General features: G+C 41.4%; 1 protein-coding gene across 1 annotated transcript in view; it reads right to left on the bottom strand.

Annotated features, from left to right (window-relative positions):
• The window catches only part of unc79 (unc-79 homolog, NALCN channel complex subunit), a gene marked incomplete at its 5' end in the record, with an annotated part of 30654 nt that extends 21128 nt beyond the window's left edge, over positions 1-9526 (bottom strand). The window contains 10 exon segments of the mRNA XM_079285992.1: positions 268-308; positions 695-783; positions 1947-2011; positions 2119-2248; positions 2988-3043; positions 3148-3243; positions 3424-3594; positions 4362-4675; positions 7903-8023; positions 9505-9526. Of these exon segments, the coding sequence (XP_079142118.1) occupies positions 268-308; positions 695-783; positions 1947-2011; positions 2119-2248; positions 2988-3043; positions 3148-3243; positions 3424-3594; positions 4362-4675; positions 7903-8023; positions 9505-9526 (1105 nt within the window).
• Between the last annotated feature and the right edge of the window lie 2794 nt (positions 9527-12320).

Genomic DNA, 12320 nt, shown 5'->3' with positions numbered 1-12320 from the left:
AATAGAAACCTCTTTTTAAGTATATCCTCAGACGACTAGACTGTGCGTATCAGATTTAACTACAGCTATAAACATAATCAAAGTACAGGAACAAATATGGGTACCGATATTAACCTTCTGTCCCATATATGTATGCTAAAAACCTGTATATTGTAGATTATACTGAATATATTCCATGTATGTCCCATTTACTGTATGTCTCATTGTCTGTGGGGAGCAAGACAGACTGAGAGACAATCAAACACCTCTTTGTTTGTGAACGCTCACCTTGGGGCAGGAGTACGTCAACAAGCCATTGAGCGTGGTCTCTGAAAAGGTGAAAGAAATGTATGAACAACGCATGATGTAGCCTACAGGCAAACTGCTCCTCTGAGCCGGTATATAATTCCACCTAGTGTAAACACAGCAGTCTTAACTTCCTAACAGAGCTGGGGCACAAATACACCTTCGCTCAATATCAAGTGACACTGCAGGGTCACGCAATTATTACATGCGAAACACTGGAGAAAAGACAAACAAGTGGCTGCTTGGTTTCGTGATGACAATCTCATTATCAGCGCAAGGGAAGTACGTAACCATGGCGATGCATTTCCCCTGGGTTAAAGATGAATAATGAGGCACGGAGTATAGGTGTTGAATGGCATTGTATTTGAGGAGGGGGAGGATGGTGAAAAGAGGTGAAACAGATGCATACCCTGCTATCCTCTGGCTGCACTCCTCGCATATATAAAGAGGGGGGGGCTTGTCTCCCAGGGCAACGGAAAGAGTAGGATCTATACACATCTGCAAAGTAAGACAGGTAGTGTTAGAATATGGATGAACATACTGGTATTTTGATGTTTTATTTTCATACAAACAAGAGGGAAAGAAAACCATTTAGGGACTGTACAAGAACCATCCGGGTGTGGAGGGTGACTGAACATCATGCATTACTTTTAAATAAGTAATATAACTCTTTGGAATTGGTACAAATCCCTTTGCCAATGTTAACCAAAGACTCATGACAAAGTTTAAGATGGTATATTCGAAGCTAAACCTCGTTAATGGTTTGGTCATTTTCACACAGCCACCAATTGAAGTGGAATAAAACATAATCATACATTACCTGTACATTCCAATACCCATACTACCATACTATTATACCAGAAAAAAAGTAGTATGTCCCAATACATAGTATGTCAAATGCAGTATGCCAACAATATTAGAATGTCCTAAGAGAAATGCAAGCCTTTTCCATTTGTCCCTCTCACATAGTACTCTCCAACGGTACTCTATCATGGTATTGCCCAAGAAGTCATGTGACAGCTATACCTGTCTCCCCACGCCTCTGCGTGGATGGCTGCGTGCATATGTTGCACTCTGTTCTCCTGCAACCTGTGCCTGGACCTGTGCTAAACCTCAATGCTCATGGCCTCAATGTTCAGATGGAGCACAGTGATTTACTGTGCTCACTTGATGCCACCAGAGCTGCACAGGGTCACGGCTTCCAATTAAGCTCCCCTCCCTCTGTACCCCCTCCCTGCTCCTGGTAATTGAAATCTGGCAATGCCCCTGTTCCTCTATATGTCGGTTTTGAGCACAGTTGAATAAAAGCAGGCGGAGCTGATAAAGCAGAGCAGCAACAGCAGAGGCTGTTGTAAAGTAGCATAGAAGCTGATATCATTACCCCACTCCCACAGCTGCCCAGGCATGCACTGATTTATTTACCACGGGGGCAAACACACTGACACGGGCGGTTGAACTCGGCGAAGCAATGTGGCACATGCTCCGTGCCTTCCCAAAGATATTCTCAAGGGAAGCAGCTTTTTGAAAGCAGAGTGTGATGCTAATCTAACTTCTGACAGTAATAATGTAATAAAGGGTTGTGGGATCCAACAACCATGTACCTGTGATGCAATAGTTAATGTTTAAGGGTTGTTTAACAGGTTTGTTAAGACTGAAGTCACCTTGACAGCAGGTTTATTGATAGCATTGTGGCATTCGATATGTTGGCAGTGGATGGGGTTCCAGGCTGAAGAGTTGCAGTAGGGGAGGAGAAAAGAAGAATGGGGATGTGTTAGAGCTTTCTTCAGTTCAAGGGCAGATCAAGCAGCAGATGTGACACTAAGAGAACCTTACCTGTGTACTGAAGCCCTCGATATTCACAAATGGCTCCTGGTGGCTTCAGGTTGGGCCAGTAATGAAACAGCATCTGCACAGCTGGAGGCTTTACTTGGGATGGGCCATAAGATATGACATACAGAAGGTCCTGCACACAGTTTAAACAGTACCAACAGTTATTACATATTTGAAGGTATTTGCATGCTAACGAATGCCAACTAGTTGAAGGTTTTCATTCTAATATGCTATTTATACCCATTTTGTAAAGACTAAATGTTGCCCAATGTCCATTGTTCAAGATTTAGAATAATCTAACCGTCCTCTTGCTCTAACTAGCCAAGTGGCACTGATCTTCTCTCTCAGCAAGAAAGCTAATGAGCATAGTTCCACTAATGTCAAAGTATTTTTCCCCTAAAAAGGATTCAAGAGAGTAATACAGCATTTTGAAAATAGTATTTTTAGGCATACAGTGCATGTTTCCAAAGTGAAATACATGAACACATTGAAGCTGAAGGAAGGTTTTAATTTATAATAACAACTGGTGGTTGCTTATTTGTCTAGTTTTATTTCTGTTTGAAGATTGTGATCTAACAGACATTCACCACAAATCTAGCACAATTCCAGTTTATAAAAAATTGATGACAATAAAATTAAATATGAAAAGTAAATAAATTAGATTAAATGTAAAAAAGGTAACATTATAAATAAACCACGACATAAAAAAAGTCAATATAGTTTTAATAAGGGGCTACAGACAATAATCTTTAAAACATGGTAAGTATATGTTGTTATAGTGTCAACACGTTGTAAATGTTTGACTTACATAAAACTATAAAAAAAATCTTTCATTGTTTTTTACACAAAAGACCTCATTATCTGTAGCCTACCTTCCACACTTCCTGTTTGTGCTTCATGAGACACTCCAACAATTGACATTGATACACTAGAAAGAAGAAGAAGCCATCTTAAAAAGAGAGCCATACACAACACCACAGTGTTATTTATATGTGAGCGTATGCTGTGAAAGCAGCCAATATGGTGGTTTACCTGGATTTGTGGTGTACTGCATTGCAATCATTAGCATAGAGGAGGCAGACAGATTGACATAGGCAGGGACTCCCCCCTCCCTCCGAGTGGAGCCCACTACAGCAAGCAAGCAAGAGAAAGAATGACTTCACTTTTTTATTTATAAATGAAATACCATTTAATAAATGAAATGACTTTTGTACATAAATCACCAATTATTCCAACACAAAGGTACGGTTTTGTTATAACGAAAAGTGAATTAGTTGTGAAGATTGTCTTATGATAGGTCATACTCACATATAGCCATGGGGAGGAAAGAGGTGCTCAGGTACTCAATGATGTCTTTATGGAGGAAAGGGGGAAATGTGGCTAAAGTGGAGATCATAGTATAGGGCAAAGTGCTGAGAATATCATCACTGAGAAAGGGCAGGAGGCATGTTGTTGTGTAAAATATGGACTGTCCCAGATCTGATGAAAAAGGGAAAAGGCAAAAAAAAAAGACAAAGAGAGATACACAGACACTCATTCAATTAACAGTACATACAGTACTCACATACTGTATGCAGCCACAGATGGCAAATTTACATGAAATTTCAGACATTTCATATTTTATATATTATAACAGCAATAACAGTAAAAAAAAGAGAACATTTAGAATATGAACTTTAGCTGAGGGCAGTGAGCTTTCGTTAAAAGCCACTGAGGTACAAGTTGCCTTCAGGAAAAGTAGAGCATTCTCGTCAAGAAGATGGGTTTTCATGCTTTTGAGCTTTTTTTAACAGTGGTAAAATATTCATGAAAAACAAGAGCACTGACTGTGATGCAGCCTTTAGCCCGTGAAAACAACAGTGTGGAAATAAGTCATTCTCAGATGTATTCTAAATGTATTGAAAAAAATAAAACATTACATTTGCCAACGTGCGTTTTCCATTTAACTTGTATCTTTGCACATGACATCATCAGTAAAACATTTCTCCCACTTTACATAACAAACATGCAGTCAAATATGATACGCAGAAGAGAAGGCCTATGTCTGGTATATCCAATGGCTTATGAACGATTAAGTTGACAGGATCCAGCGTGCTCCCAATCACCCCATGCATCCCTCAAGATCCTCAGCAGGACTTCTCTCCTCCAGTTACAAAAGAGGCCAAAAAAGCAGCAGTGGCTTCATGCAGGCCAGACGGCTCGGGGGATGATGATGACAAACAGTGGTGCACTGGGCCTTGACTCACCATGCTGACCGTGCTGCAGCAGGGGCACCAGGTCAAGCAGGGTCACGAGGGTCACATAGAGGCCCTGATAGTCCAGAGAGGGGTACTCTGAGAGCTGAGCGTCCCGACTCTGCTGCCCCTGCCCCCCGCGGTCTGACGGGGCATCGCGCAGAACGCTGTAAAGGAGGGAGCGAGTAACTGAAGGGTTGATGGAACTGACTTGTGGTCTTAGAGATGGGGTGAGTGGGAATGGCACAGGAAAAAGACACATGGTCATGGGCACGGCCAAATTGGAAGCTTCCTGGTTCTCCTTCCTGCCTGTGCGGGACAGAATGCTGCTCCGGGGCGGGAGGAGAGGGGAGGGAGGGTAGGGGAGGGGAACAAGGGAAAAAAAGAGACAACAAAGACACAAAAAAACAGCACATTACATTGAAATGGCACTACAGAGACAGCGTAAATAGAAAAAAACAAACCCAGATAAACCCCACATAGGATGCAGTGTCTCACTATTTGACTGTATCACTGAAGGCACGGGCAATTTTTCCCTGCTTTGTCTGTTCAGAGTGACTTTGATTCAATTTATCTCGTTTTGTCTATCTTTGCACTTGGAAAACAAAAAAAAACATGAGCACAAACTGCAATGATCACTGCATCTCATGCGTATCTGGTGACAAGGAGCAAAAATATAAAAAATGGCATGTTTTCAGTGGCAACCCCATACTTCTCCAAAAAGGCACAGTGCAAACGACTGTCCCTCGATGGCTGCCATCTTCCAATCAGCAAGGTCAGAGGCTACCATGCAAAAAGGCCAATGAGCCGTGGAATAAAAGAAATGAAAAAAAAGAAATTTCCTTGTCTTTAGTGGGGCTGTCAAGGATGGGAGTGACACCAAATTGGTTCGGGAAAATACAGAGGTGACACTTTTGAAACATGCTTCAGCCAGTAATAAACATGTGTGTGAGGTTAGATCAAGTGCTCCGAGGTCACAGCACATGTTTATTGCACCAGAGAAATAATGTCCGTGTGCATACGTTATGATACTGTACCAGTATCATCAGGAGAAATAATGAGATCCAACAGGCATATGGATTCAGGTTTCTAAAATAAATGTAACAACTAATCTACGGTAGAGGAGAAACTATAATGACAAAGGAATAGGTTGTTTCAGGGGGAGATGACTGGTAGCATTATGTTTGTGAGCTAATGCAGGATGGACAATTGTGTTTGCTGTCCCCTGGGGAAGGTGGTGGACATGTTCAAATTTAAGAGAGGAAAAACAAAAGGAAAAACCAGTTGGGTTGAGTGTGGAGCGTCTAGGGTGAGGATGGGGGAAGGGGGGGGGCCAGAGAGCGTTGCTCTTTTTACTGCACATTATTAAAGAGCTAAGCTGTTCTATCAGGCCAATGATTGGGGTTTATCAAGAGAGCCCAGATTATAACTGCTGATGTATTGTTTATTTATTTCTTTTATTTTGAAAGGTCACTCAAAAAGTAGAGTTACAGCATTCTCGGCAAGTGAGAAAGGGGATTTCAAAAGTGGTTAACATAACATTAGATACATAATGTTGAGCATGTCGCTTAACAGTTCATACTGTCAACAGCAGAATGTAACATTTTCGGAATGATCCCCTCAAAGTTATACTCTGTAAGATTGTAGTCAGCGTAGATTCATTCATAAAGCTGCGTATTGCACAGCGTAAACTCAAACAGGACTGATTCAAAACAACAGACTGTATCTCAGAGTATGACTTTTTCACTGCCAATTTCTCATATAGAAAACATCATTATTTTGAACAATGAACATAGAGATCAACAGACACGCTCACACGCATACACTGAACATTTACACACAAAGAGACACACGTATGTGCATACATACACACGTACGTACAAACAACACGAAAAGTTACAAACATGTACGACACATAAAACACATGTAGAAATGCACTGATACAGACACATGACATACATTGACTGTCAAACCCTGCGCTGTCAATACAAAATCATTGACTATGTAGCAGTAATCCAAAGAACAATCAGACTTCATGAATGTGCAGAATTAGAGAATATCATGACTAAACAATAGTAAATGTGATTTCTGCTCCCTGCAGTCATTCTTCTCAGAGACACACAGTTTGGCATGAAGCCAGCATGGCTCACTGATGCAGAGAGCTCAGTCTGACTTGCAGAAATATGAAAAGACTATGCCTCATTTTATAGGACGCATATGTAATTGTCAGTAAACAGAAGATGTTAACCTTTCTTTGTTTTCTGTTCTACATCTGACCTGAACCTAAAATTGGTGTATGAATCAGCAACCACCTCCTTTAGCCATTTCAGATTTTCTTCCCAGGAACATGACACATCCCTGCTCCACTTTTCAAGGCTCACTACTCCCACTTTCTCCCTCTCTTTCTTTTTAATTCTTCTCTCTTTTTTCACCCCGGGCTTCAGAAGGCAAAGGTGTATGGATAATCCTGCAGTCCCCGCTGAGGAAACCAGACCCCTCTAATAGTGGGGGGAATTACTTGTTCTGCATATCTGAGACTAAGAGGCTCTGCTTCGGGAAAATATCATGCAACTGTTAACAGTGGCATCGTAGCGAATCGCTGCCCCTCAGAGACAAAATCGTCACTTGAATCAAAGTGATTCCCACAGTTGCAGCCCCCGTCATTATCCATCTGTGCGAAAGACATACGAGAGGCCATGTTTAAAACAGCACAGTGGCTGCTGGTGACGGACAGCCCTTCAGCAAAGGCTAAGCACAAAGTAACCACTCTGTGAGCATCTCTCAACAGAGGAATAATCCTTATGGGGCTGAGGTATAAAGTGTAGAATTGAGGCCGGCTGCCAATCTCAAATAGATTGCACCCTGAGCTGAAAATAATGATACAAGTGGGACATACAACTTCAATCTTTAGTAATCCCATCCTTTTTCTAAATTAGCCAATACATTTGGACAGCAGTAATATTGTCTGTGATGCCAGCAGGGAGTAAGATTAAACCAACCATAAGACTATCACTGCAGTTTACTTTCCTATGTTAAGAAGCTCCAGCTGGAAAAACAGGGACGTGACACATTGTGAAATAAGATGTGTCCAAAATGGCTGCCTACTTGACCCATGTTGGAGGAGGAAATCACATGCTGTTCCTTCCTCTGGCTTTTACAGCACCCAAGGGAGCAGGCTGACCCTGCAACTGCAGAGCCCGAGGAGCTGCCCTCCAACAGCCCCCTTCTGGGAAGGACACAACAGGCCGTCCCAAGGAAGCGTTCATTTAGCAGGCGACCACTGAATCAATAAATCTGCAGCTGCTTCAAAACAACACGATGATATCTGCTCCATCTGCTTCTATCTTTCAAAGCAGTGCAGGCAAGGCAGTCAGTGTTGGCCACTTCCCTCACATACTAAATTCATATTAGCCATGTAATGATATGACTGTCATCCCTCTCAGGGAGCGTGTCAACCTGCTGTCAGTTAACCTGTCTGATCCAGAAGGAAGCTAGATGTCACACAGTCTACAGTCTGTTACTTCACCTGTTGGCTCCAGAGCAGGGTACTTACCTGAGCAGAGTTTGGGAAAAGTATTTCAGTGTGTTTGCAATGTCTGTTCCGGAGGGCACAGGATAAATATTGTGCTGCACACGGTTGTGATACTCTTGCAAGTATCGTATCTTAGAGGCAACTAGACAAAATAAAGAGCAGAGTAACAAGCAAATCAACACGAGACTGTCATTTGAATCTGAGTACAGAGATAAGGCAACTGGTAGAAGAGGCATAAAGCTGTGTTTCTGTTGTTGTTTCTGGGTTAAGATGCATGTACTGTAAAGCAGATGCTCCAATTATCAAGTGAAACAAAGACTCTGTGTTCTCATGGCTCTCTGGCCTTCAGCAGGTGACCTTTTTGGTACAGCAGTGAGGTCACGGGAAACCCTTGAGGGCGCAGCAACCTATTGCTTACAGAAACACGCTCATGTACAAAAGGTTGCCGGTTCAAGTCCCAAGACAAGCAGGGAAAATGCAGTCAGCATGAGACACGAGAGAGGGCTTACTCGTCTCTTAGCAGATGATACTGACAGACATTTCAGCAGCGACCCCTTCAGTTTAACATCGTCCTCACGTTACTGTTAAAGATATGACTGTGTTTTTTTTTTTGCCTGGTTAAATAAGAGTCCAATGAAGTTGGAGTGGGTGACTGCTGACCCATTTTCTGTGACTCTGGGCAGTGGTGCTTAGCTCCCTCCCTGACCTGTAATGACAGACCCCAAAATAAAAATAACAGCCGCAGGCTTTGAGCATGTGTGGTCAAAGCCTGTGTTGCAAAACATACAGTCGTACACCAGCTTCTCTCTTCTTAAATGTTGAGGGACATTTTCATGAATAAACACAGTAATGCATTTATATATATATATATATATATATATATATATATATATATATATATATATATATATATAGGTAACAGCTGCCAATGTGTTGTTTTCAGTTTGTTTGTTTTTTGATACTAGCCTGATTAATTCTTCCATATATTTACCACTAAACAACATCAGCCACACACACCTTGAAGCTAATTATAAATGAAGCCTCAAACACCAAGTTTGAAACCCATATTGTATGCCTGTTACATACTTAAATCGAGCAGAATCTGATTAAAACTGTGCAGAGATCAGTCAGTAACATGGAATAGAGTCTGGAGGCAGAGGCTGCTTTCCACCTGTTCAAAAGCAATCGGAGGAACGAGGAGAAAATTAAGAACCGCCATCAGGACGGTGTGATCAAACCCCATTATCGATCAATCTTACACCACCATATTGTGCAGTAAATAATCTGTCAGGTCGACCTTGAGACCAGCAGCACACCTCGTTTTTTTTGCACGCGCCTCATCCAGCCACGTCAATCAAAAAAAGAAATCGATAATATGACGATGTAGCCATTCAATTGTTTTTCCCTTAACATGCAGAGAAATACACAGCGGACCCCCGTGTATACGCGGAGCCCTCCAGCCATACTCTGCAGTGAGAGGACGTGTTGCAACCTGCCATGGCAACCGCGGTTTCATCACCAAAGACAGCTCTCCTCATTCGCTTTCTTAAATCAAAAATCACATTCCCAGTGCTCAAACCCCCATGACAAGACAGGAAAACACACACACACAGCCGTACTTACACTGCTCTGCCTTCGTAGACATTTCGTAGACACTTGAGGAGACATAAAACCCAGACTGTCAATTGTTTTAGTGTTTTTTTTCCCTCCCCGACGTTGTGTTTCCCTCAGTCGTGAAAAAGTGAATATACCCCCCTTACAGCCCAGGCTCGGATGATTGTACCACTCTGCGCGATGGATTAATACACTGTGGCTTTTTAGCGGTGGTGCGGTCGCTTTTAGCCGAAATAAAACGAAGAGTCAATTTTGTGAGTGTGATTTTAATTTTAAGAATGTTATTATTTCGTGTCGGAGAGGAATGTTGATATACATCCGCCACGGCACACCTTTCTAAATGGACTGATCCACCTTTGACAAATTGTCATTCAGGATTTCCAACAACCGTATCAGTCCTGTATTTGAACTGATTAGCCTATAGGAGGGAAATACCAAGGAAATCAGTGAATTTGCCTCGATATGCACGCGCACTTTTGTATATGCTGCATTTAAAATAAAATAAAACGTGCAACAGATGGTTGTCACATTGTCATGACCATGAGCATGACATGTCCTGGAGGAGTATTTATATCTTCAAATAGTTTTTTGTTTTACAATATTTAAATTTAAATTTTTCCTTTCTTCCTAATTTAAGCAGTAACTATTGGTCAGTCATTGGGCTAAATATATCCCCATTATTAGTTTTTTTTAATCTACAAATGTACCTATATGCCATTTTTTGAGCCCAACGTTCTTCTTTACAATTTTCACAGAGCAAAATACAAGTGAAGGATAAACAGACCCCAGGGTCTGGACCACTGACAGACCCTTCCCATTATAGTTTCTGCCAAGAACTGTTGGAATATTTCCATCACATCTCCAGTTGATTGGGAACAACACCCTGGAATGACCCCTCTGCTTCTTACTACTGTTTATGCTCAAACATCAAGGCAAATATTAAGCATTTTCCAAACATTACAGTAATCAGATCAGTCAACAAATCAGCCTTTGTCAGTTAATCAGTTTTAATTGTTTAAAAAAAATGAGTTAGAAATAAAACATACCAGAGCAGATATCATATCAATGTCTTTATACAGGAAAACAGTTGCATCGTCAAGTTTTACCTTCACAACATTTTGCACATTAGAAAAAACAATAACACAGTGCATGGGTGTCTCCCTGAGTGCAGAGTTTTTAAGAAGTCAGGGTTGTGGAGGTGATCTCTGCTGGTAGACTGGGATGTGATGCATGATCCATCCAGCCGGGGCCAAGAGTGTTACAGCAAACACACACATGGCAAAGAAAGATTGCTGTAAGAAAGTCCATGACAACATAAACATAACTTCATGAGGAAATATTTTTAGTACACAAACCGTATAGTCTAGTATAGTTCCCAAACCTCTCCTACAGCTACATGTTGAAAAGAGGATATTGAACACCTGTGTCCACAACAGAAGGTCCCAATCTCAGTGACTCACCAGGTGATATAACAGCAGCCCCCATTTGAATTGTCCTGCCATGATATTCCCTTCGTCCCTTTGCACTCTGGTATTCCTAACCTGAGCCAGGCTTTGTAAAAGCCCCTGTGTATGTCCCTGAGGGCAGATCAACAGATTCATAGTGGCACAAACACCAGCCGCTATGTTGCAGTACCATCACAGGATCCATTTACGGAGGCCAGAGCTTCAAACTGACTTATGGATAACAAATGAATAAAACATCTCTCCCACTCTACAGCCTGGGGGAACACCAGCTCACTTGAATTCCTCGCATTAGGGGAAATACAGTGAAGTATCACAGATACCGATTCCCCAAGAGTGTTGCACTTTTAGCGTGTCATAATGGTCCTTACAATTTGATTCATTGTAGTTAAGCACCAAGTTAGTACAGGTGTACACATCCCTGCTGTTGCAGTACATATCTATAGCGTCAAAACAACCTGGGATGTCAGCCCATTCAACTTCTACCAGACAATAAAGATGTTCTTACCAGTGGCCCAATCTTTTCCTTTGGTGGCTTGCTGTGGATGGTTGACCCGTGATTTTGCTGAATAGCTTTCATCAACCTGGACCAGGTCAGCGTGGGTCTAAGAAGGGAGAACATCTTCCTGCTCACAGAGTCACTTGCTTCTAACAGAAAATGGTAATGTTTCTGTGGAAATTCCTCCTCATATCCTGTGAGATGCTATCAGACAGTCACTACTTTCATCTAATTCCCTGGGAGGAGTCATTCCAAAGACACTCGTGTAAACATACAGATCAACTTCTCATCAGGATAAAACATTTGGCCTTGTCTGTGGGACTGTAAAAGTAACTGAATAAAATCAACTCTGTATAGTCTAATGGGGATACGTTAGAATAAAGTATCAAAACAAATTTTATTTTGAGATGGAGTTGTATCTAAGTTAGTCAACAGCAGTGGAGCCAACATTTATTCAAAACGTTTTACAACAAATGTGGACCAAAAGTTCCATATTCCAAGAGATAACTTGAATAGTGTGCACTTTTTGACAATGAATCAAAATATAGGAATATATGCAATGAAAAATGATTTAAAATCTCCTTTTCTTTTGCCTTATGTTTTGATGCTGTTAATGGTTTCATGTGAAGCACTTAGAATTACCTTGATGTTGAAATGTGCTTTCCAAATAAACTTGCCTTTAAAAAATTTGCCAAGTCTGAATATCTTGCATGTTTTGTATTTACAAAAATCTGGTTTGTTCACTCTTAGTCAACTCTTGCACTTGAAGAATTGACCGAAATAAAATAGAAATGCCCAAACTGTAACATGCAAGGTTTCAACTGATTTACTAAGCATGGCTGCAGACTTGTGAGGGAAATTAT

Source organism: Melanostigma gelatinosum (assembly GCF_949748355.1).
Source record: "Melanostigma gelatinosum genome assembly, chromosome: 16".
Lineage (NCBI taxonomy): Eukaryota > Metazoa > Chordata > Actinopteri > Perciformes > Zoarcidae > Melanostigma > Melanostigma gelatinosum.
Note: the sequence above shows the minus strand (reverse complement) of the source record. Positions and strands in the feature narration are given on the sequence as shown.